Source organism: Strongyloides ratti, assembly GCF_001040885.1.
Source record: "Strongyloides ratti genome assembly S_ratti_ED321, chromosome : 2".
NCBI lineage: Eukaryota > Metazoa > Nematoda > Chromadorea > Rhabditida > Strongyloididae > Strongyloides > Strongyloides ratti.
This window is the reverse complement of record NC_037308.1, coordinates 15,625,928-15,652,014: the sequence shown is the minus strand read 5'-3', so window position 1 is coordinate 15,652,014 and position 26,087 is coordinate 15,625,928. Positions and strand designations below refer to the sequence as shown.

The window sequence follows — 26,087 nt, the reverse complement described above, 5'->3', positions numbered from 1 at the left end:
AATTTTTTAACTATATAATAATGTTTATTAGTCATAAATGTTTTATAATAAAATTTACTTTTACAAATTTTAGTTAATAGAAAATATTTTACTGAAAAGATATATAAGAAAAATGGCTGTTTTAATCTTGTCAAAAAAGGAAAGATAATGGTGCAAAAGAAAAAGTATAAATTTAAGCACCCATGGGAAATTAAACTATTTTTTAGGTAATAAGGTTATAATTTATAACAAAATAACAAAATCCAGAAGAGTTCATTTTTAATAAAGTTTTTAAATGAAAGTATTAATTTTTAATAATTATTTTATTTAAAAATTTTTTAAAATTTTCAAAAATTAAAAAAAAAGTTAATTTTAAAAATATTTATAAGCTATAGAAATATTACAATATATATAAAATATTTTTTAATACAAAATACAAAAATTATAAACATAATTTCATTAAAAATTGATGAATGCATTTATCATTTAGAAAAAAAATTTTTGAAATTCTTTTGTTTATACATTTTTGAAAATATTGAAATATGAAGAGGATGATTTTATACTTGTACATTTTAAATGTATAAATAATAAAAATTTTATCCATATCACACATAATACATCCTTACACTTTTCTTGAAATAAAAAGTTATTTATTAATGTTACTTTCATTTTATACATAATAAAAGAAACTAAAATAAGAAATATCTTATGAATGTTTTTTTTTCAGTTATTTTTCAAAAAAATTGTAGCTATTTTATTTTATGTACTTTTGACAATTATTGTAAGTGACTATTTTAAAATATCATTTAACATGTATATTTTTAAATATTTTATTTTTCTTCTACAAAAAAAAAAGAAATCTCTAATTGTTTACTATTGATATATCACTTTTAAAAATACAAGTACTTTGAAAAAAGATAAGATGAAGTATATTTTTAATGTCAAAAAATGTGAAAAAAAAAAAAAAATTTTTTTTTATATATTGTAAAATTTATCAATAATAAAAAAAAAATTAAAAAATATTTTAATGGATGAGAAGTTATTTTTTATAAGGTAAACGAAACCAAATTAATTTTTTTTTCTACAAAAAAAAAATACATATATCCACAGTGACAAATTACATATTTATACGATAAATAGTATATTAAATAAAAAGCAATGTATAGTGTATGAAAAAAAAAAAACAATTTCATGTAATTAAAGTATAATGATTTTATCTTTTGGAGATCAAAAATGATTAAATATATTATTGTCGTATTTTTAATAGTTCTTGTATACTCATTAATTTGAGGATGGATGGCTTATATTAAGGTTAAAATTAAAAAAAAAATTTTTTATTCCATGTTTGATATCTTACTAAATGGTATTTTGTTAAAAATGTATATTATCCACTTATTAAAAGAATCCTGTTTCATGTAACTTTTGAACAAAAAATCGAAGATCCTCAATCTCATTTATTGATAATTTTCCACTATCACCACGAATAATGTCTAATAAAGTATCACCAATATTTTCTACTTCCTCCTCAGTCATATTTTGTTCCATACCAAAATTTAAATATGTTGGTTGTTCTATAAAAAAAAAAATAAATAATATTATTTAATAAAATAATAATTTTTTTTTTTTACAAACCTGTTAAGCCTATAGCAACTTTTTCTAAACCACCTAAACCTTCACATCTATTTAAACATCGTTCACCAAAAATTTTAGTTAAAAAATCTTTACCATGAGCATGAAGGAGGGCATCAAGAAATGATAACGTTTCTTCAGCTGGAGGTCTACTAGCTGCTGTACACATTTTCTGATTTTCATCATATGAATCAGTACAATCAGGACTTCCATCACAAAGATATTTTATTGGAACACACTCTCCACTTGTACATTGAAATGGCATATAAGGTGGACATTGTATAGGTTTATCACCGTCAACAGTTCTTTTACCCCCTCTTAAATAATCAGAAATAGTATAAGCAGAGAGAGGTGAAATGAGCATAAGAACTAGAAATGTAGCTTTCAATAAAATTTCACTTCTTATTATTTTAGCAATCATTTAACCTAAAATAAATTGGATTTTTTTTTTAAAAATAATATTTATATTAAAAAATATTTTAGTATGATAATATACATTAGACAAGTCAAAAAATAAAGTTATTTAATATTATAAATAAGGAAGATAAAAATTAAAACAAGATAATAATCCATTTAATCTTACTTAAAGTATAAAAATATGACTTTTTTTATTAGATTAAATGATATCATAAATAAAAAAAAATCATTTAGAAATTTATATTTTATAAAAAAAAAATACTAAATTATTCAAATGAAAAATAAAATTAATATTAATAATAACAATAAAAAAAAATGAATAACATTAAAATAATTAACCAAATGGTTTTTTAATTAAATTTTTTTTAATCAACCAAAAATAAAATATAAACTTATATCAAGAAAAGATATTTAATATATATACCTTTAATGTATAAATATATATTTATATAGATAAACAAAAAATTTTTACTATGAAATATATATATATACTATATTTTAAACATATATAGAATAATAATTTTTGTTATTCTTTAAGTGAGAAGAAGTTATATATATGACAAAAAGGCAAAATTACTATTTATGTATTATTAAAAAATTCATTAAAATGCTATTTTAAAGGAAAAAATCACAATCAAATCATAATGAAAATTAACATAATATATTCAAAACTTTGTTGTGAATTATAATTATTTAAAATTATAACAAAAAGTTTTAAGGTATCTGTATATCTTAATTTAAATAAATGGTAGTTTAGTAAATGTTTATAATCTATAGTTAAATATGTAAATTATTTTAAAAAAAAAAAATATATATATATATAAATATATCAAAAAAAAAAAGTTTTAGGGGTTTAAAACTTATTATGAAATAAAAGATAAAAATAAAAGCAATATATATACGATTTATTATTAGTATTACATTATTTTTGGATATGCATGAAAGTTAAATCACTTTTAATTATTTATACCTAATGATTTAGATTAAAAGAATAATTTTTTTAAGTAAAAATTATGTTTAAGATGATGGGGAACTATTTTTGTTGTGAATGACGTGAATAATAATAAATATTTGGATAATTCTTTTTTAAGGAGTCCCAAATATCTATTATACGTGGGTGAAGAAGGAGGCAAGGCAATCTTTTAAAAGTGACTTTTTAAAAAAGTTCAATATATTAATGTAATGATAATATCTAAGATATATGAATGCAATTTTATTTTATATTAATACAATAAAAATAAGCAAAATTAATTTTTATTATTAAATAATTTTACTTCATAACAATTATTATTGTAACCAAAGAAAAAAAAAATCTAATTATTAACATTAATTTTTTCTTTTAATTTTTTTTTATTTTTTAATATATAAATTTAAAAAAAAAACCGTATTTGCATATAAAAGATAATTGTCAGAAAGAAAAAAACTGTTAAAATACATTTATTAACATATTTTTTTGATTTCAATAAGAAAAAAATAAGAATTATTTGTAAGATTAAATAGTCTCTATAACTAAATTATTTTTTAGAATTCTTTAATGAAATATTTAATGAGGATAAGTAACTTCTTATGGTAATATTATTTTAGTTAGCTCTTGAGTAAATTTTTTTTTCTTATAATTTAATAACCATAATTTAGAATTATGTTAATAATGGAAAAAAAAATTCAGTTGATTTTTAATGATTTTACAGAACATTAAACAAATTTATACTTTTTTTTTCCAGTAATATAACTAGAACTACGATATAATTATAGAATTTTATTTTTAATAGAAAAAATATATCTTATATTTTTAGATAGAAATGTTTTCTAAAAAATAAAATGTCAAAAAATATTATAATTAAAAAAAATAATATATATTTATATATATATATATGTAAATATATTATTTATTGAAAATTATGATATTTTCCAATAAAATGATTGAAACATAAAAAATATACTTAAAAGTACAGTAACATTATTTTTATAAAAAAAATGTATATAATTAAAGCGTATAAATATTTAAGTAACTTAATAATAAAAAGTATCATAAAGATTAATGACAAAAGTGAAAAATAAAAGTACATTTATTGTGGGATAAATTTTTACTAGTGTAAAATAGGCGATTAATATTCTACAAAACATTGTGCAAAGTATTTTTATTTTTAGCAGTTCATTCATCACCTGAATTTAAGCTTAATTTTTTAGTGTTAATATATTATGTATAAAATAATATATCCTTCCATAAAACTCTTCAACAACTAATGATGTCAGTGAAATGAAAGTAAATAAAATTATTATATATCTAATATAAGATGCATTTTTATGAATCATATATCTTAAAATTACATTAAATAATCTGTTTATGTCACATTAATAACTAAAGACATACAAGGAAACAAATTGACATTTAAATTATTTTTGAAAGTTTACCTTAAAATAATTTATGATAAGAAAACAGGCAAAAAAAAAAAAAAACAAGGAGTATAATAAAAAACGATTTAATTTCATGGAATACGATAAATTTTTTTAATTTTTATTAAAAGAAAAAAAATTATAATTTATAAATAGGTTATTATAGTGAAAAGATATGTTATGGAAAAATAACTTATTTATATGACATTTGTACAATTCCAAACAACTTTGTTTAGTAGTCTTGAACTTTTTTACATGAGTATATAAATTATTTTTAATAAAAAGAATAAAATATTAATATGTGTTACATTAATATTGAGATTAAATATCAAAAATGTTGTTGATGTTAAGTTGCTTTTTGATAAAATAAAATAAAATAAAAGTTTTATTTTTACAATTCTTTTAATAATATAAAATAGGGAGTAAGCAATTAATTAAGATTGATTTAATAATAAATGTATAGGCATTTAAAAAAAAAAATCTAAATTTGTTTAGAGTATTATTTTTATTTTTAAAGAAGGGATATCATTTTAGAATTTTAGAGCATTCAAATATCCGTCAATGGGGTAATTAAAAAAGTAAAGTTCAAAATTAATTGCTTAAAATAGAATTATGGCATTTAATCTCACCGTAATTATATGGTTTATCTTCAAAAATTAGGTTTAATATTTAATTTATAATAGGAAAATAATGAAAAATAATGAAAACGAATTGATTAATATTAAAGAAGCAGGTAATTATATTTTATATAAAAGAAAGTTATACTATTGAAATAAAAATTTTAATACAACTTCCAGGAAGTCAAAAAGTTATAGCTAATTTTAGAAAATTACAATTTACTAATATAAAATAGGAAATGGAAAAAAGTGAAATATAAAATTGATATCATCTTTTAAAATTAATCGTTTTATAACTTTTTTTATATTCAAAAAAAAAGTAAAATAAAAATTACTTTGTATTGAATATATAAATAAATAACTGTTTATATTATTAACTCATATGCATGACAATTGTATATTACTTTGTTAATAAAAATAATAATAATTTCTAAAGAATAATCTATATAATTATTACACATGTTAAGATCATTATTATTTAAACTTTTACAAAAGTTTTTTTTTATTTTAAATTGAAAAACTAATTTAATAATAGTTATGACATTTGAAATGAATAATTATTTTTTCTTTTAGATCTTGAAATATTAATAAAATAAGTGAAAATTTATAATATTTTAATGATTCAATTTATTATTTAAATTTGCTGTCAAAGACATTTTATGTTTAAAAATATAATTAGTTTTTCTCTATTATGTGGCAATTTATTGTAGATTCTTCAAAACAATTGCATTAGAATTTAAACATTAAAAGAAAATATGTAATCTTCATATATGACATCTACATTTCATAAATTGGTACTTTTTCATTTGTGAAATTAAATTACTTTATAATAATAAACAAAAAATTACATCTAGCAGTTTAATATTACACAATGATTCATGAAGATCTTAAATTGTAAATAACTTTATACAAAGTATTTCAAAATTATATTTCTATTAGATATCTGAAGTTAATTATATAGTTCTCTGTGCTATATAAGATCTTGTTTTTTATAAGATTTTTTAAAATGTTATCATTGAAAATAATTAGTTTACATTAAAACTTTTTTTTGGTAAAAATCCTTAACAATCTAGTGTTTCTTATTCTAGTAGTTCTCCATTATCAATACATTTATTGTTTTTTAAAATTTTTTTGGTTTTATTTTTTTTTTTATTAAATGATTTAAAAAACGGGATTTATTTATAAAAATTTAATTATTGTTCTGAAATTTTTTTTCTACTACTTCATAGTTTACTATTTTGTTAATTTTAAAAAATATTACACAACTTTTTCTAACATAGATTTCTTTTTTTTTCAGTATTTTTCTGCTACAATAAAAATTAAAATTTTATCAAAAATAAAATTACCCAAAATTTTAATAAACAGTTTAAAAAAATTGTTTTTGAATGTGTAGAAATAATTCTAAAAAAAAAAATACCTCTACAAAACTTAAATAGTATCAAAAATTTTTATTTTTTTTTTTATTTATTAATTTATGATACTTTTATATTTTAATGTGAAGACATTTATAAACCACCCTGTCTATTACTATATGGCAATTATAACAACATCAATTTAATAAATTGACAACCTAAAAAAGTTCATTAATCTTAACTAGAAAAGTATAACAGTTTACCAACAAAATAAATATAATGTCTGCTTTTATTTATCTAATTTATAATAAAAAGTTGGCAATATTATAAATTTAATATATTTTTATTATCAAACTTTTACTAATCTTATTAACACGAAGAAATTTGGGTACATCTCACCAAACGTATAATGCCTTTTGAACATTGTATAGGTTTGTTTTGAATTTTTTTTTTTAAATATATTTTACAATTATGACACTCTCATATGGGGCTTATTTAGAAGAGAAGTGGTTCCAGTTCTTTCTTGAATCAGGTTTACCAAAGAATGTATGTTCTATGTATGCAGCATCATTTGTTCGTAATCGTTTACAATGTGAACATTTATTACAATTGGGAAAAAATGACTTAGTTGCATTAGGTGTTGATGCTATTGGTGATCAAATTTGTATCTTAAAACATATAAAAGATACTGCTGGTAGACCAAAACAATTTGTTGAATCAAAAATTACATATAAAGGAAATAGTAATGGTATTGAAAAAAATTCTTCTCTTGGTTTGGAATGTGGTAAGTTATAAAATATTATAATTTATTATTATTTTTTTAATTTATAGTTGCACCACCAATATTTTCCTCTCGTATTAGTAATAAAAAAATGGGAACAAATAAGAATGAGGAAAGAAATGAATTTAATAAAAGAAGTAAAAGTTTTTCAAGAAGTGTATCTCAGGAACATAAACGAGGCAATAGTAATGTAAAGAATTCATCAATCCTTGATAGAGTTACATTAAAAGGGATTGGTAAAACAAAAAGTGGTGGGGTGAAAGGTAAAAAGTCATCGATACTAGATCGTGTTTCTATAGGTGGAATTAATAAAAAAACTGTTTCAAAGTCACCTAAACGATCCAATATTTTGGATAGAGTTACATTAAAATGAATATTATATACATGTAAAATTGTTTTGTTTTTTCTTTAACTAAATGATCTGTTTTTTATTAATTGTGTTTTTATAATAATACTTAGTAATTTAAAAAACTTGGAATAAAGGCTTTGTTAATTAGCGCTAGTCTCCTTTCTCTAATTAAAATTAATAAAAGGAGATAAAAATCTTGATTAAGTAAGAATGTATTCTGCTTGTTTTTTTTTGTAAGTACATTTCTGTAAATTGTTTAAAATCAATTAAATAAAATTTATTTAAAGTAGCATTGATAATTATAATTAATATAAATGTTTCTTTGATAAAACAAAAAAGTGTTCATTTTTTTAAATGTCAATCATTTTTTTTAATAAAGACTTTATATTGTCTGCATTCTCAGGAACGTTTGTAAGCCTTGAAGATCGAAAAAATGAGTATATATATTCATGTGTTTGTGTTTAATATGGGGAAAATTTTAATTAATTTGTAAAAATCATTATTCTGTTTTTAACTTTGTATGCTAGAAAAAAAATTTTTTTTAATAATAATTGTTATAAACTTCTAGATATCCATTAGAAAAAAAATTGTTCATAATATAAACAATTTCTAGACGTTTTAATATATGTGATGTAATAAATAACATCTATTCGATAGTTAATAAAAGATATTTAATAATCAAAAAAGGTGTTTAAAAAATAATAAATGATTCAAAGACGGTAAATTTTTTATCATTGATAAAATTTAAATTAGTTTTTATCCTACACAGGACAAAGAAAATTAAAAAATAATAGAACATTAAAATAAATTAAAATTATAAATTAAAAATTTTTTTTATAATATTAATTTTGTTGTATTGTAAATAATTATCTTGATTTTAGTTTTAACACTTGTATGTTTGTATAGTTAATTTATCAAACATTAGTAAAAATATTGTACAGAAATGTTTACTAAAATTTTTTCAAGATATTATTATTTTAATCTTATAAATTTACTTAAATTTTTATATCTATGACAAGAATTTTAGTTTCATCTACCAAAATATATAACTTTTTAAATAAATTTGTTTACCTCGTGGCAGTTAACTAAAAAGTATATTAGTCATTTCAATAATAAAATAATTTTTCAAGAGATAAAATTATAATAAATTTTTTAAAATATTTTAACAAAAAAAAAAAAAGTTATTGTAGTTGGCAGAAAAACAATTTTTTTTTAAACATTTATTTAAACAAATTTCTTGAATTCTTTTTATTTTATTAATATTTATTTTTAAAAATTAGACACAGAAAAGGTTATTTGTTATTACAATGTAAAAGTAAATTAATTTATGTAGATATTTGATATTATTTCAAAAAAATACTAGTTTATATAATACTAGTCTCACGATTTTATAGCTTGAATAATCTTTTAACAAAATACATGTTCTTTTAATACATCTTACATTCAAATTAGATATAAACTTCTTAAGAATTAATGATGTTTTTAATTTTGGAGCATGATTTAAATTTATTAAAAACAAAAACATCTTAAGTAAATAAAGAAAAAAATATTTAAATATTTATATATATATCAGAATCTTTTAAAATATCTTGTAAAGAAATATAATCCAAAGGAAATGAATTATATTTTTACTATTCTAATTATTTTTTCTATTATATTTAATAATATATATGGATGTAAAGATATTCTAAAAGATTGTAGAAGATATAAAAATAATTGTAAAAGTCTTTCATGGAGACAATTTTTGGCAAATAATTGTCCATTTACCTGTAAAATGTGCCCACATGACTTAAATAATAAAGATGGTCAGGAGGAATGTGAAGATATTGGAGAAAATTGTGATAGTATAAAATTTCATTGTAAAGATGTAAGATACAAAAATATAGCAATGAATTTATGTAAACGTTCATGTGAATTGTGTTAAAATATTTTATTTGTATTTTTAAATAAAATTTTGATAAATAGTTTGTTTTTTCCTCACATATTTTGATAAATTTAAAGTTTTCCTAAAAAAGAAAATTTTTTGATTTAACAGCTTGATTTCTTTTATTTTATTAAAATAAAATTGGTTACTTAAATAAACAAATAAAACAATATATAATAGGATTTATTGGTGAAAAATACATTAACATATTTAGTTAAAATGAAGTTTGTATTTTTTGTTATTCTTGCTTTCTTTCTTATATCTATTGTATTAGGAAATGATCATGAAAATAATAAAGTAAAAGGAAGTGCTGCTGGTCAAGCCGCTAATAGTGCTACTGGTCAAGCTGCCAACAGTGCTGCTGGTCAAGCTGCCAATAGTGCTTCTGGTCAAGCTGCCAATAGTGCTTCTGGTCAATCTGCCAATAGTGCTTCTGGTCAATCTGCCAATAGTGCTGCTGGTCAATCTGCTAACAGTGCTGCTGGTCAATCTGCTAATAGTGCTTCTGGTCAATCTGCCAATAGTGCTGCTGGTCAATCTGCTAACAGTGCTGCTGGTCAATCTGCCAATAGTGCTGCTGGTCAAGCTGCTAATAATGCTGCTGCCGAACCTGCCCATAGAGGTAAAGTTAAGGTTACAACTACAACTTATGCTCCTGTTACAAATGGTGCTTCAAGATAATTAAAAAAAAAGCAAATAGTGAAAAAATTTTTAAAATTTATGTAAAAATTTTACTTTACAATTTATTATTCTATTATATGAATACTTTTTTATTATTTTAAATATTAATTATAAATAAAAAAAAATACTATCTTTGCTATTGCTACATTATTTTCTGAAAATAAAAACTTTAAAATTTTATTTGCTATTAGATATATCAAAAATCATATATTTAATAAGCAAACTTTTTAATTGTTTTTTTTTATTAGACATACATAAAATTATTTATTGCAAAGATTTGTGTAAAGTTAAAAATTATTAAATAATGTTATCAAATATTTAATTTTCTTTTTACATATATTTTTTAAATGATATATAAGATGATAAATATTAAAAATAATTTGATCTATATTTTATCTACATTCAAGTATTTTGTAGAATTGCAATGAATTTCAAAATTTTAATTTTAATCTTATTAAAAGTTTCAGTTTCATTTGCAATGGTTTGTGTTAATTTATATCCAAATTGTCAGAATTTTGGAGGATTTTGTAATATGCCAATATTTAGTAATGTAATGATGAATAATTGTCCAGCAACTTGTGGTGTATGTGTAACAATTAATGGAAAAAAACAAACTGATTCTGATAAACTTATTGTCAGTACTGATAAAGCAGTAAATCCAATTGGTCCATGTCTAAATGGTTTATGCCCAGAAAACCATGTATGTATTGATGGAAATTGTTATCGTCTTAAGGTAACATCATCCTCTGGAAACACAATATCATCAACTTCGCAAGGAATTTGTATTGATGTGGTTCAAGCCTGCCCAAGGCTTGCTAATGTTTGTACTCCAAATGTACAAAGGTATTGCCCAGCATCATGTAACGTTTGTATTATAGGAAAAAAATAAATGAAATTATATTTTTAATAATATTAAAAAAATTATGTTTTATTTGTTCAAATATTTTTATCATTTAGATAAAAGAAAAATATCTTAGACGTATTGATTAATTGTCATATTTATTAGATAATTTAGTATAAAGAAATTTTTATAATTACAAAATAAATTGATTATAATTTTGGTATTTTTATATATAATATATATTTTCTAAAAAAAACAATTAATGTTTAAACAAAGGAAGAAATTTAAATAGATAAAATAGTTAAAATTAGTTTTTAATAAATTCAAAAAATAATTAAAAAGAAAAATTATTATTACGCTACTAAGAAAATTAATATATTTTTACTTATTAAATTGATTATTATGTTAAAATGTTTATAATAATTTTGACATATTTATTATAATGTTACAATTTTTTTCAACTATAAATGATAATTTTAAAAAATAATATTAATGTTAATAATTTATTTGTTTTTTTTTTGACTTTTATATGTTTGCAAAAATTAAATAATAAAAGATTATAGATAAAGTATACATATGAAGAATAAAATACATTTCAAGCTAAAAATATTTAAAGTTATTTATAAAAAAATTATAAATAGGAGAAAGTAAATTGATATTTATTTAAAAAAGAAAAAAAATAAAGTATTATTATTGATTTTTTATTGAAATATGACATTTGTAATAGTTAAAAATGACAAAAATATATAACCTTAATTTATATTTTTTAATAAGATAATATAAATGATATAATAATTAAAATACATAAATATTAAATTTTTTTTTGTATTTAAACATAATTATAAATAAATTTATATTTTTAAAATAAATTTATTTAAAAATAGTTTAGTCTCTTTTACTATCTTTTAACTAGTAAAACTTTTTAAAAATAATATATAAATCAATTCATCATGTTTTATATTAAAATAAGCAAAAATAGACTAAACAAAAATTTACACTTTAATTTTGTTTGCATTAATATTATTAAAGTTATTAATGAAAATAATTTTTAAAGTTTCAAAAATATATTTTTAGTTTATTAATTTTTTCACATACTTTTATTTTATTATATTTCTTTTTAAATAACATTTATACTGAAACAAATATTTTTTTGATTAAGACAAAAATTTATTTTGAACACAATTAATTGTCAATTAAGTTGATATTATTAATTTACTTTGAAATATTTAGCAAACTTTGTTTTATAAAATAATATACTAATTTAAACAAATAATATAAAAAAATTTTTATATTAAAAAAAAGAGTTATTAAATTATTTATATTATATAAACATTAAATCGTGATGTGTATTTAATACTTAAAATTAAGATATATATTGTTTTACAATATTAATCATATTTTTATTTGATGTAAATAAAATATGTACAAAAAATATAAACAATAAAATATTTAAAATGTTTCATTAACAACAATTTTTTTTTTTTGAAATATTATGATTTCATAATATTTTAATAATGTAACATACAATTGAAATAATTCCTGTTTTGATAATTTATATTAAAAAAACACTTCAATTATTGGTTTATCTTCAAAAACATCATCATAATTAAAGTAACCTATATCAGTATGTCCATATTTATAAGCAGGTCTACCATATTTGCCAAAAGATCTCATTGATGCTAAGCTTGTATAAAAGCCATTGATAGAATTATAATTGATAATAATAATAATAATAATTAAAAAAATATATGTAATTTTTTTAAAACACAAAGACATTTTTAAAAATATTTATTTTCATTAAAAATACTATCTTTGTTTCAGACATTACTTAAATAATATTTGAGGTGGTATCTTATTTAAAAAAGAAATATATAATTTAAAATGTTTAATTTTACTTTTTTTTTGTTATATAAAAATAATAATATTTTTAAATTTTCAAAAGTCATAATTTATTGCTTTTGAAAATTTAATTGATGATATGTAATATAATTCATATAAAAATATTATTATTCATTTTTAAATATAGTTAATTAAGAATAGATAAATATTTCAACTAGAAATATTTACAGAGAAAGTACAAACTAATCACAAGAAATATCAATCATTTTTATTAAATATTTTTTTATATAATAAAATTCCATATAATATACATTAATTATTTTAAAAAAAAATTTTTTTTTTCTTTAATTGTTTCTTTTATTACGATTAAAATATTATTTTTATCGTATAGTAATAATATATCTGTTAATCTTCAAAATCAGGCAATTTTATATCATATTTTATAATTTTACTATCAACAGACACATAAATATTAATATCTTTAGGATCACAAGCCAAAACCATTCGTTGATCAATTGAATTATCAATATGTCTCATTGTATATATTTTATCATCTTGCCAAAATTTGAAACTTAATTTCCATTTTAATTGACCATCTAAATGTTCATGACCAGCAATAGCTACATAACGAGGATTTGAACAAAATCTAATATTTGGATATTCATCTTCAAAAGGAATTAATGTATTTTGACAATTTCTATTTTTTTTATAACTTATTTTTCCAGTAGAATATGTATAAGTACATAATTTAAGATCATTATCTTCTTTAATTAATTCATCAACTGTCATTCTATCATGATTTGGAAAAAAAAATCCATATGATTTGATTGTGTCATCCTCCTTACAACATTCATCAATATTATAAATCTTACCATTTTTAACATCTAAAAGAAATCTTTCTCTTTTATTATGAATAGTAACAAATCTTCCATAATCATCAACTCTTTGCCATTGAATTGGTAACTCTGCTGATGGTACATTAGAATTAATAATTTTTTTACCATTATCAAAAAAACAATATGTTTTAAAGTCACCCTGACAACAATAAAATGACTCATCATATTGCATACAATCTTTATATTTTTCTTTTTTATCAATAACTTTTGATCTAAAATAATCACTAAAAAAAATAATTATTTTTTTTTAATTATTGATTTATAAATAATAAAAAAAAAACATACTCTTCTTCTGTATCTAATTGATCATCAGTTTCTCGTAATATAGTATAATTTTTGATAAATAATGTTCCTGTTATATTATCATAAGATGATAAAAATAATTGTTTTTTAATTGTATCATATGTTAATTTTTCATGTTTTAAATTATCTTTATTTAATATTTCTGCAATTGTATATTCAATTGGATGTTTTTCTTTATGTTCCTCAACCTGTAACTCTGAAGATGAGATATCAATAATTAAGAATAAGAGAATAAAAAATAATATTATTCCAAGAATTGTTAATATTTTTATCTTATTTGATATTTTATCAAATCTTTTTTTGATTCTTCTTAATATTGATGTATTGGGTGGTTGTGGGTGGCGAGTTTGTCTATTTCTATTATTTGTAATAATTGGTCGTTGATTATTATTTTCACTATCAAGTCCACCAAAAGGCCTAAAAAATAAAAATATTTAAATTTTATTAAATGGTAAAAAGTTAATAAATGTCAATATTAAAGAAACATACGTATAAAGAGGGGGTGGTGAATAATCTCTTGTGATGTTACCTGAAACATCTGTAAATGGTACTGCTGCTTCATGATGTTTCTCCATTTTACACATTCATGAATTTATATATTATAAATAGATAATAAAATATAAAAAAATATATATATATATCAATATATCTAGTATTAGAAAAGAGTAATATTTGGAAGATGTAAAATTAATATAATACTTTCATATGTACAATAAAATTTAATACAAAGTATAAAAATGTATAATAAAATTTTGAAATAATAATAACATACAAAAATAATATTACAAATAATGATCAACAATCAATAGAGGTGTAAAAGAATCTTGTTTAATATGTATATATATAAATGGAAGAGATGCGAATTTAATAATATAAAATTATTATTAATTCCAAAAGTTGGTATATAATCAATCAAAAACTTTACGCAGTCATTCATATTACTTAATATTTATATTTCTTCTTAAAGGTATTTTAATAATTTTTGATTAAAAATTTTAACGTCTATATATTAAAAAATTGTCGTTCTTTTATTAATGTTTACTTTATTGATAAAATGGTAAACTAAGTTAAAAATTTTGTTTATAATATAACTTTTTTTTTAGACAAATAAATGTATATTTTTTTGTATTTTGTATGTATAAGATGAATATTCCTGTTTCAGATAATTGACAGGAATGTTGATTTATTCGATTAATTTTTCTTATCTTTTTAAATATTATTTTATTTAAATTATTTCAAATTAAAATATTAAATTATTTTAATAACTACGAGTTGTAATATAAAGCATATATTTCATTTTCTAATTACAATTAAAAATAAAAAGTATGGAAAAAAATTGATTGTTATTATAATTAATAAATATCTACTTTATGAAATTTAATGGTAAAATATTTAATTTTAACATTAAAATTTCACTGATTTAATTAATAAATTTGAATAAAATTTAGTTATTTAAAAAAAATGTTTTTTTGACTTTTTATAACTATCAACATAACTTATTAGTATTTTTTCCAAAAATTCCAATTATTATTTATCAATTATAAATACAATGTTCAATTTATTCGTGTATGAAGTTTTTAAATTACGAAATAAGGTATGTACTTTTAAAATAGATGTTGGTAATTTTTCTATAAACTTTGAAATGTAACTTTTAATTTATGACTATTGTATTGCAATTGTATGATTTTTGTCAAATTTTCTTAGTGGGTTACGAAATATTTCTTTTATATCTTTATATGCTTTTTGTTTTTTTTTCTTCCTATTTTCAAATGTATCACTTTTGCCATTAAATTATGTAAAGTTGAAAAAATAAAACAATGTTTTGCAATGTTTTTTTTTGTGATAAGTGTAAATGACAAAAAATTAAAAAAAAATAAACAAAGTAAAATCAAAGGTTATTTTTATTTTAAAAATCTAAATTGTATAAATAGGAAGTTTTCTATGTATACTCGTTTTATTTTATGTAAAAATTTTTTTTTGTCTTATTTTCTAAAATTATGAGTAGCAGCGACTCAGATTCTTTTGATAACAGTTTTCATAATACGGATTCTCCTCTAATTGATGAAAACGTTAAAAATTTTTTAAATAGTTTGCCATATGAACTTGGAAATATATTGCAAGGTTGTATTTGTGATATAGATAGGGAAGCAAAATGGAAAGATATTATTGGCTTAAAAAAAATAAAGGAAACATTCTTATTAAATATTTATATTGCTCCTAGGTATCCTAGTATTTTTAAAGGAATTCGTAAACCGTTAAGAAATTTTATATTATATGGACCACCAGGTAATGGAAAAACTTTTATTGCTAGAACATTAGCAACTATGACTAAAAGAAAATTTCTTTTGGTTACTAAATCTGTTATAAGCTCAATGTGGGTTGGAAATACAGCTAAATTAATAAAAGCAGTATTTGATTTGGCTGTTCTTATGTCACCATCAATTCTCTTTTTTGATGAAATGGATGGAATTTGTAGCAAACGTCGCTCTGCTGATTCTAATTATGATAGAGAAAATAAATCTGAACTTTTAGTCAAATTTGAAGGTATATTAATTTTATTTGGTATAAAATATTTTTAACAATATTATTTTAGAAATGAGTAAAAAACAAAAAGATGTATGTGTTATTGGTGCTACAAATTTTCCCTGGGATATAGATCCTGCAATAAAAAGACGATTTGATACAGAAATATATATTCCTTTACCTTGTTTAAAAGACATTAAAAAAATATTAATTAAAAATCTTTCTGAATTGGAAATAGACAATGACTTTAATTTTGATAATGTTGCACAGAAATTAATTGGTTATTCAGCTTCTGACATCGTTAGAATATGTAAACTTGCTGTCAATAAACCTATACAAGAATTTTTTTCATCAATAAAATTTGATTTAAGTAAATTAAAAAATGCTGATATGATTCCAAAATTTTTTGTTAAAGAGGAAGACTTTTACTATGTCATTGAAAAAACTCCTTCAACCATCACCAAGTCAATGATTCAGGAGTACTATATTTATAAAAGTGACAAATAAATTATTATATTTATTAAATATAAACATTATCTAAAAAACTATATTGTTTTTAAATTTTTAATTATTTAAATTACATTATAAGTTTAATCAAAATAAATTAATTTAAAAAAAAATATAGTGATGATAACATTTATTTTTAAACTCAAAAAATAATAAATTTTCTAAAAAAAAATTTACTTATTATATTTTTCAAGAGTAATAAAAATTAAGATTTTTTATTTGTTGATTTTTTACTATTTGTTTTTTTACTTGTTGTTTTTTTACTTTTTGGTTTTTTACTTTTTGGTTTTTTAGTTGTTGTCTTTTTACTTGTTGGTTTTTTACTTGTTGGTTTATTTTCTGTTGGTTTTTTATAGATAGTTATATTTTCAGTCTTGGTCCAAGGTTGTTCAAATATGGTTGCTTCAAGATAATTCAAGCAATTAGAAGCTGATTTACTTGATGGTGATATTAAAATTGTTATATTATATTTCATTCCTGCTACAACCTGTTGTTTAGCTTTTATGATTTTATTCAATGTATTGTTTTCTTTTTGTTCGGTGTTATATTTATCAAGAACCTTTTTAGCAAGTTCTTTAACTTTTGCTGAACTTGTATCCATATCACTCCATCCTCCAATTAATAAACCATAAATTTTAATAGAAAAACATAGTATAAAAATTATAAAAAATATATTAAAATTTTTCATCTTTAATTATGTAATAAAAATTATTAACTTTTTAAATTTTTATACTCTTTGAAATGTTGACATTTGAAATATTTATTTAATGGATTATGATAAGAAAATAATATTTTATTTTACTTTTATAGTTGTGTTTATGATAATAATAATAATTTTATCAACGAAATTTTTAATTTTTTACAAAACTGAAATTTTGTATATTTATTAGAATTTCGATATTTTAGAAAATGTGGAAATTAAAAATATTTTTATTTTATATTAAGTATAATAAAATATTATATTAAAAGTTTTAAAATTTTAATATTAAGTTGATTAAATAGATTATCAAATGATAAAGCTAAACAATAAAATATAAATAGTTTTAAAAACTTTTTGAAGGTTTTAATGCTTTAGATTTCTATTTTTTTCATAAAAATTATTTTAAATTTATTGGTTTACAGAATAATAATTGGTAATCTTATAAGAATCACTTGTTCTATATTTTTTTTAAATTTGAAAAAACATATAACTACTAATAACAACCAAACTGTATTTTTAAATTATTAATAAAATTAAATAAAATACTATAAAAAATTTAATCATAAATTATGACTTATTATAAATTTATAAAAAGAAATAATAAGAAAATTAGATGTAAAGTATATTACATCAAGATATTTTATATTTGTTGAGTTACAATCATGGCAATGATATCTTTAATTAAACACTTTTACAATAAACTACTAATAATAAGACATTTTTTTTACAAAATTTAAAAAAGTTTTTAATAACTATCTCTTTTTAATTAAAAAAGATTAGTGCCATTATATAGCATTTTAGATTCAATCTTCTTGTCTAAAATTTTTTTTATGAGTGAATTATGTTTGTAATATAAGGAATACCAAAAAAAAGTTTATCAAAAAAATATATTTTTACAAAAGTAATTAAAATGTAAAAAAATGATAATAAAATCAAAAAATAAATTTTAAGATATTAACTAATTAGAATTATTAATAATTCAAATATCCTATTGTTTATAAAAAATAAAAAAATTTTATAATGTGATAAATAGATTAATGTTTTATAAATTTTCTTTGTGTACTAAAAAATAAAAAATTACTTTTATGTTTTCCAGTAAATTTTTTATATTTATATTTACTTTAAATCTTTTTTTTAAATTTAATATTAGCCTTTATTCATTATTTAACTACTGGCTTTCAATATAATTTCCATACTTAATAGATCACCATTAGAATTTTCTATCACTTTGACACGAAAACGTCTAGTACATCCTCCACCTAAAGGACAACCTTTTACTCTTCCTAAAAAATTTATTCTGTATCGTACATCAGCAGCAACTTTTTTTTGTGCATCTATGAGTCTACGAAATTCTAACGGTTCTGTAATTGTTTTTTTATATTCTTCTAAACCTTTTAAAGCATAATTTTTAATTTTGTCATCTTCAATACTAACTTCTTCCCATGCATCAAATCTAGCAGCACCATGTATATAAATATTAAATGGAATAAATAACAATAAAATAACAATAGTATATTTCATTTTTATGTTTTGTATAAATATTAATTTTTTTAAATTTTATATATCACATTCAAATTTCATTCTACCTCATTATTTATTTAACATCACATTAAATATAAAATTTTTTTTTAACATTATTATAATTAATTTAGTAAATAGTGTTAATTTTAAAAAAAGTTTTGAAGGGATATTTCTCATTACAGTTGATTAAATAAAACATAATTAATTTGAAATGTAATATTTTTTTACATTAAAAATATATTTTTTTATTATAAAATATGATCCTTAAAAAGAATAGTTGTAATTTTTTTGTTTTAACTTTTATTATAATAAAAACAACATTAAAATAAACAGTTATTTTTAATATTTTTTACATGAATTTTTTTAATGTAATAGAAACATTTAAATTACTATAACCAATATTAATGGTTCATATAAAAAATTTATGCATTGTGGAAAATTTTCAATTTTTCAGTTACAAAATCATTTCAATAGTATAAATATCTAATTACTAGAATGAACTTAATAATATATATAATTTTTTAAAAATAATTCAATAAAAGTTTCATGATTAGGCTTTTTATTTTTGATGTAAACAAACAAGATAATTGTATAAAATTAAATATCTGATTAAAAGTTTATTAAAATTTATTTTTTTTGACATAAAATGTAGGCATTTTAATAATTATTCCATAAATTATAATCTTAAAATTTTAAACATATTATTAATAAAAATAAAATTATATAACAGATTTACTAATATATTAACTTTTATTTGATACTACCACGTTAGGTAAAACAAATATACAACTAGTTAAAACATTATTAAATTAACACATTTAATTCAAATACAATCAACTCTTTAAAACAAAAAATTGACAATAAATTCAATTTTCTTTCTTTTATATGAAAAAAAAAAGAGAAAAAACTTTTAATCATTATCATTTACTGCAAAGCTCTCTATTTAAAATTATATAAAAATTTCATAATTTTTTAATACCTTATTTTACTTAAGATAAAAAGTTTAAAAATATTTTATTAACTAATTGTAATAAAATCATATATATAATTGCCATTTATAAAATAAAAAAAAACGTGTTGATATATAAATGATAAACAAATCGTCATTTATTTTATCTATCTTTGTTCATTTAAACTTTAACGCATTAAAAAATATTATATAATATGTAAAATAAATTATTCTTATTTTATATTGATTTAATTATTAAATTATTTTTAAACAAGAAATAAATTTTTTTATGAGAAAAAAATATTAATAAGAAGTAATGTTATTTTAAATATAAGATAATAATATTTTTTTTGTTAAGTAAGTTTCATATTATTAAAAAAAATAATTAACTATATATAAATTATTTAAATAGTGCTTTTTGAATTAAAAAAAATATCTCTATTAATATTTTTTCAGATAAATAGTTTATGTAAGTATTACCTAGAATAAAAATTACACAATATGATATTGGTCTGGATTCAAAATATGTAATGGATCTATTAAAATTTTTCATTTTATTGTTTTTTAAATAATTAATATAAAATTTATTTTTTCTTTTAATCTTAAAATAAATAAAAATATTAATTCATAAAAAATTTTTTTTTAATTTTGATATTTTATAAACTTAATAATAAAAAAGTAAGTAAACTTTGTTTAAATTATATTTATGCTTCAGAATACGTTACTTTTAATTGAATGTTTGATGGTGGGAAATTTGATATAATTGCAACCATATCTCTTGTTGATATAAAATCTAATTGCCCCCGACTGGGACAAAATAAAATTCCATCAACAAATAAACTTTTAATTCTAATTTCTACACTGTTTCCTACAGTACATTTTATATTATAATATGGATCAACGTTAAAAAATTTAATCTTTATTTTAATTTTTTTACCAGAATTGCTTCTTATAAGATAAAAACATTTTCCACCAACATTAAGATAAGTTATTGATTCTTGTGGCCTTACAGTATAAAAATTATTTTGTGAACATGAATGGCCATTTTGCATTATTCCTTCACATCGATTGCCTATAAAAAATGGCAAACATTTACATGTATTAGGACTTCTAGGATGCTGATATCCTCTATTAAAACAATTGGGGTAAAAGATTTGTGGAAATGAACAATATTTTTTATTTAAAAGTTTAGCATCACCAAAAGTAAGATATTTAGACAAACCAATTGATGATTCCATTAAACGATCTTTAGAAAATAATGCTTTTCGAAATCTCTTTGAATATTCATGTGGTGAAAAATGCATTATTGACCTATAATTATATTCTATACCATATGTTCTTGTTTCATCAAATGATTTTTTTTTGAAATATTCTAAAAAATCAGGCTTTATACTATCAAAAAAAATTACAACAAACATATTTCTATCAGGTCTATTATGTTCATATTCAATTCCTAATGCTCTCATTGTTTCTCGTATAACTTTACCAATATCTTGTAAATATTTTGGTACAAAAATTTTATGAGGAATTTCTCTTCCTCTTCCTAAATTTGTTTCATAATATTTACCAGGCAAATAAACAAAAAGTGAATTTTTATATCTTGTTTCATAACGAAAAAAAAAACATGTTTCTTTTGATATTCTACTGAGTGCTACTTTAATTAAAGTATGATCAAGTGCTGGATGGACATAATATTGTATTTCTTTTTCTCTCCAAATTTTTGATTCATCTCTTAAAATTGCTTTTTTTTGTCTTTTGTTATCATAATAGTTATCAAATGATATATTCTTATTAAAAAAATTATATTTGACGACATTAAACTTACAGTTAATATAATACCATTTATTATTTTAAAAAAAATAATTAGCATTATAAAAAATATCATAATGTTAACTTTTGATAAAATGTTTAAATGCAACACATTCAATAATTTTAAATTTAAAAAATGAGTTTACACTTAAAATATTAAAAAAAATTATAAAATAAATATATAATATAAGTTTCATAATTGAAAAATATCTGTACATTAATATATTTTCAGGTTATTGTTTATTGTGTAAAGAAAAATCAACTTTATTAATTATACAATGAATTTTTAAATAAAATGTATAAAATAGTCAATTGAACCAAATTTGTACATTTTGGCTAAAGATACAAAACAAATTCTATTAAATATTATAATTCGTTTAAAAAAAAATATATATATTTTTTAATTCATCTATTACATTGATAAATTTTATTCTATATTTATATTTTTATTTATAGAAAAATTTTTTTAAATTAATTCTTTGTGTATATTCTTTTTTTTTCAAAAAACGTTTATGTTTTATTAAACTGTTAATAGTATTTTTTATTTTAATATTAAAATTATAAAACAGATAAAAAGTAAACTGATAAAATATATCCTTTTAACTCATATTTGTGATATTTTTAAATGATGACGTTGAGATATATCATATCAAAAAGTTTATATACTTTTAATCATATACCTATATTCTAAAATTATATTTGTATTATAATGATAAACAATAATTAAATAAATTTTAAATCTTTCTACTTTATCTAAGAATGACTGATAATTTAAAACACAAAATAGATAATAAAATTATTTATTAAGATACAATTTTCAACGAATATTTTTTAAATTACAAAAATAAACTTTACTTTTATTTTTAAAAAAAAGCACGTAAATTATTATTTTTGAAAAAACTTTTTTTTTGAAAAAAATTTATAAAGAATATCTCAACATAATTTAAAATAGAATTTTAATATGATTGTTTTTAATCAAATTACCTAAAAATTTTTTACTTTTTTTTAATTTTCATAACTACCTTAGAAAATTAGATTTATTTCCAATCTCTAATACGACATACTTTAATTTTTCTCTACATCCTATCAATAATTGTATGGTAATAGTTTAATTTTTAATAAAGTTATTGACACTTCTCTGAAAATATTTTATTTTTGAAGATTTATATTTGTATCCATTTAAAAAAAATTTTTCTTAAGTTTTTTAATGGCTTTATCTATTTCCTCTATTTTTTGTTTTTTTAAATAAATGGAAAAAAAATTTTTATTCATGTTAAATTATTTTGTGATGAATTATAATTATTATTATAAGTTATTAAAAAAATAAATCTTTTATATTTGTTTTTAAATATTAAAAATTAAAAATAATGAAAAACAGTGGTATTTAATATCTAAATTTTTAAATAAAAAATAATTTAAAATATAAATAAAAAGTGGTAATTCATAATTATTAAATAATTTGATATACATAAAGCATAACTTTTTTATCAAATTATTAATACTTTTTATATAACAAAAATTATATTTCTTAAGAATATCGAATATAATAGAGCTTCTTGTAATTGTTTTGAAGAACAAAAAGCAGTAAATTTTTTTTTTAATTATAATTTAATTTAAAAGAAAAAATGTGAAAATGAAAATAAAATGTCGCTAAAAATATTGGAACAACTAAAATAAAGATGTAATTTAAGAATCATAATAAGAATTAATACAAAGGTTGATGGAATCAAAACATCATTAAAAAAACTATAATGTTTATGTATTACTAATTTCATTAACAGACTTTTATAAAGTATTTGAAGAAAAAATGAAATTTTGTTCAAATATAGATGTTGACTGGAACATTTTTTAACAAAAAAGGAAGACAGTAAAATAGGAACTTTACAAAATAAATAGATGTTTTAGAAAAAATGGTAGTCTCAGAAAACTTTATTATTTCGGATATATGAAGAAAATACTTTTAAGTAAGTGATTATGAGTATAAAAATTTGAAAAAGAATCACAAATATTACTTTGTTAATTTTCAACAAAAGCTCATATTCAGAATATTAAAAAAGTTTAGAAATCTGTGAAAGAAAGAAGGAAAAAAACAAAATAAAACTAAGAGAAACATGTTGTTAAAAAACTACAAATGCATTTTACATGGTAGAAAAAAATAAATAACAGGTTTGAGTTTATTTTAAGAGATATTTCTTTAATTAGTTTTAATGTGAAAAATAAAACTTAAAAATTTTTTTTTTTAAATTACATTAAGTAATTGTAAAAGAAGGTGATCCATTAAATTAAATTAAAAAATAACAATTTTTAAGATAATTATGGCGTTTTAAATTGGATGACAGGGAAAATAAAATTACAATGTACCCATATATTTTTATCTGTATATTTTAAAAAAAATATTTGTTAATAGAATTATTTTGTTAAATATTAATACATTTTTTTTTAATTTTATAATAAATAAGAGATAAAAAGAAAAATAATTTTTTAGTCACAGTCAAAATCTTATTATTAATTCTAAATATACTTTTTTTTACCTTGATTAAATTTTATATTATTAATAAATCAAAATATGGCTTTTTATTTATAATATTTAAAGTATTTCTTTTTATTTATGAAATTCAAAATATTCTATTTTTATTTTAATGTCTGGTTCACGAAAAGATGTTAAAAGTATAATTATATTACTTGATGATGTAAAAAATAATCTACTTGGTCTAGGACAATATAAAAATCCACCAGAACTTTTATATTTTAAATCTATAATTTCAACACTATTTTCTTCAGTACATATTTTTGGAGTACGAAGATTTTTATAAAAATTTAATCTTAATCTAATTACTTTTCCTTCATTTGCTTTTAAAATAAAAAAACATTTTCCTCCTACACGAAGAATTGTTTTTCTTGGTGCATTTATTGCTTGATACATAAAATTTTGTGTACATGAAGTAGGATTTGGTAAAAAATTTTCACATCTTTCACCAGTAAGAAATGATAAGCATTTACATCTAATAGGTGTTGTTGGATGTTGATATCCATAATTTAAACAATTAGGGTATGGTATATGTTTATATTTACAATATTTATCATTTAATTTTCTACCATCATTAAAAGTAAGATGTTTTGATACACCCAAAGATGATAACATAAAGTTGAATTTTGGATATATAACATTTAACAACCATGTTTTTGCATATTCATGTGATGAAAAATGCATAATTGATCTAAAGTCATAATCTGTATTATATGTAATATTTATATTTTTATGTTCAATTTTAAAATATTTTAAATATTCATTTTTGATATTATATGTATAAACTTTTATAAAATTATTTCTATCTTGTCTATTATGTTCATATTCAATTCCTAATGCTCTCATTGTTTCTCGTATAACTTTACCAATATCTTGTAAATATTGAGGTACAAAAATTCTATGAGGAATTTCTCTTCCTCTTCCTAAATTTGTTTCATAATATTTACCAGGCAAATAAATAAATAAAGATTCATTAATATGTAATTTAGGTTCAAATCTTAAGCATGTCTCTTTTGATATTCTTAAAAGTGCTACTCTAATTAAATTATAGCTTAAATAAGGATGAACAAAATATGGTATTTCTTTTTCAGGCCATATATTTGAAGTGTATGTTGATGTTTCTCTTTTAAATTTTTGATTTTTATTATAATTGTCAAATATATCATTCTACATAAATTATATAAAATATTCTTATAAAACATACATTAAGAAAAATTGCATTTAAGAATTGAAAAATAATAATTAATAAAGTACAAACTATCATAGTTTTGTTCTTAATTAATATTTAATTAAACTTTTAGTAGATTAAAATTGTTTTAGATCTAGTTATGTAATAAAAATTTTAAATGTAATCTTATATATATGTAGTAAAAAAAAAAGTTTATCATGAATCAAAAATTTTATAAAATAAATATAATAATAATATTGTGATATAGATTCATTAAAAATCACAGATTTTTATTTTTATACTTTGTTACATTAATTTGCATTCATTTAGTTAAATAATTTATATTAAATTTAGTCTAAAAATAATACTATAAATAAAATT

At 18.8% G+C, this 26,087-nt stretch overlaps 10 protein-coding genes across 10 annotated transcripts; 4 read left to right on the top strand and 6 right to left on the bottom strand.

Moving 5' to 3' along the window:
* Nucleotides 1-1,374: 1,374 nt before the first annotated feature.
* Nucleotides 1,375-2,029, bottom strand: SRAE_2000496300 (Low-density lipoprotein (LDL) receptor class A repeat-containing protein; the record flags this gene model as incomplete). Its single annotated transcript, XM_024643909.1, has 2 exons — nucleotides 1,375-1,550; nucleotides 1,612-2,029. 2 exons carry the CDS (start codon nucleotides 2,027-2,029, stop codon nucleotides 1,375-1,377), a joined length of 594 nt encoding a protein of 197 aa, XP_024509529.1.
* Nucleotides 2,030-6,797: 4,768 nt separating this feature from the next.
* Nucleotides 6,798-7,542, top strand: SRAE_2000496200 (Sterile alpha motif domain and Sterile alpha motif/pointed domain and Sterile alpha motif, type 1 domain-containing protein; the record flags this gene model as incomplete). Its single annotated transcript, XM_024643908.1, has 3 exons — nucleotides 6,798-6,819; nucleotides 6,888-7,172; nucleotides 7,220-7,542. The coding sequence occupies 3 exons, from the start codon at nucleotides 6,798-6,800 to the stop codon at nucleotides 7,540-7,542; spliced, it is 630 nt and encodes a 209-aa protein (XP_024509528.1).
* A 1,750-nt stretch (nucleotides 7,543-9,292) lies between these two features.
* On the top strand, nucleotides 9,293-10,123 carry SRAE_2000496100 (Hypothetical protein; the record flags this gene model as incomplete). Its single annotated transcript, XM_024643906.1, has 2 exons — nucleotides 9,293-9,385; nucleotides 9,623-10,123. The coding sequence occupies 2 exons, from the start codon at nucleotides 9,293-9,295 to the stop codon at nucleotides 10,121-10,123; spliced, it is 594 nt and encodes a 197-aa protein (XP_024509527.1).
* Nucleotides 10,124-10,601: 478 nt separating this feature from the next.
* Nucleotides 10,602-11,012, top strand: SRAE_2000496000 (ShKT domain-containing protein; the record flags this gene model as incomplete). The annotated part of the gene is made up of 1 exon (XM_024643905.1): nucleotides 10,602-11,012. One exon carries the CDS (start codon nucleotides 10,602-10,604, stop codon nucleotides 11,010-11,012), a length of 411 nt encoding a protein of 136 aa, XP_024509526.1.
* Nucleotides 11,013-13,208: 2,196 nt separating this feature from the next.
* On the bottom strand, nucleotides 13,209-14,577 carry SRAE_2000495900 (Hypothetical protein; the record flags this gene model as incomplete). The annotated part of the gene is made up of 3 exons (XM_024643904.1): nucleotides 13,209-13,923; nucleotides 13,985-14,419; nucleotides 14,492-14,577. The coding sequence occupies 3 exons, from the start codon at nucleotides 14,575-14,577 to the stop codon at nucleotides 13,209-13,211; spliced, it is 1,236 nt and encodes a 411-aa protein (XP_024509525.1).
* A 1,422-nt stretch (nucleotides 14,578-15,999) lies between these two features.
* Nucleotides 16,000-17,032, top strand: SRAE_2000495800 (AAA+ ATPase domain and ATPase, AAA-type, core domain and P-loop containing nucleoside triphosphate hydrolase domain-containing protein; the record flags this gene model as incomplete). The annotated part of the gene is made up of 2 exons (XM_024643903.1): nucleotides 16,000-16,546; nucleotides 16,596-17,032. 2 exons carry the CDS (start codon nucleotides 16,000-16,002, stop codon nucleotides 17,030-17,032), a joined length of 984 nt encoding a protein of 327 aa, XP_024509524.1.
* A 205-nt stretch (nucleotides 17,033-17,237) lies between these two features.
* SRAE_2000495700 (Proteinase inhibitor I25, cystatin domain-containing protein) lies at nucleotides 17,238-17,720 on the bottom strand (the record flags this gene model as incomplete). Its single annotated transcript, XM_024643902.1, has 1 exon — nucleotides 17,238-17,720. One exon carries the CDS (start codon nucleotides 17,718-17,720, stop codon nucleotides 17,238-17,240), a length of 483 nt encoding a protein of 160 aa, XP_024509523.1.
* Nucleotides 17,721-18,896: 1,176 nt separating this feature from the next.
* Nucleotides 18,897-19,253, bottom strand: SRAE_2000495600 (Hypothetical protein; the record flags this gene model as incomplete). The annotated part of the gene is made up of 1 exon (XM_024643901.1): nucleotides 18,897-19,253. One exon carries the CDS (start codon nucleotides 19,251-19,253, stop codon nucleotides 18,897-18,899), a length of 357 nt encoding a protein of 118 aa, XP_024509522.1.
* A 1,653-nt stretch (nucleotides 19,254-20,906) lies between these two features.
* Nucleotides 20,907-22,087, bottom strand: SRAE_2000495500 (Astacin-like metalloendopeptidase; the record flags this gene model as incomplete). Its single annotated transcript, XM_024643900.1, has 2 exons — nucleotides 20,907-21,989; nucleotides 22,028-22,087. The coding sequence occupies 2 exons, from the start codon at nucleotides 22,085-22,087 to the stop codon at nucleotides 20,907-20,909; spliced, it is 1,143 nt and encodes a 380-aa protein (XP_024509521.1).
* Nucleotides 22,088-24,613: 2,526 nt separating this feature from the next.
* On the bottom strand, nucleotides 24,614-25,802 carry SRAE_2000495410 (Astacin-like metalloendopeptidase; the record flags this gene model as incomplete). The annotated part of the gene is made up of 2 exons (XM_024643899.1): nucleotides 24,614-25,705; nucleotides 25,743-25,802. 2 exons carry the CDS (start codon nucleotides 25,800-25,802, stop codon nucleotides 24,614-24,616), a joined length of 1,152 nt encoding a protein of 383 aa, XP_024509520.1.
* Nucleotides 25,803-26,087: the final 285 nt, after the last annotated feature.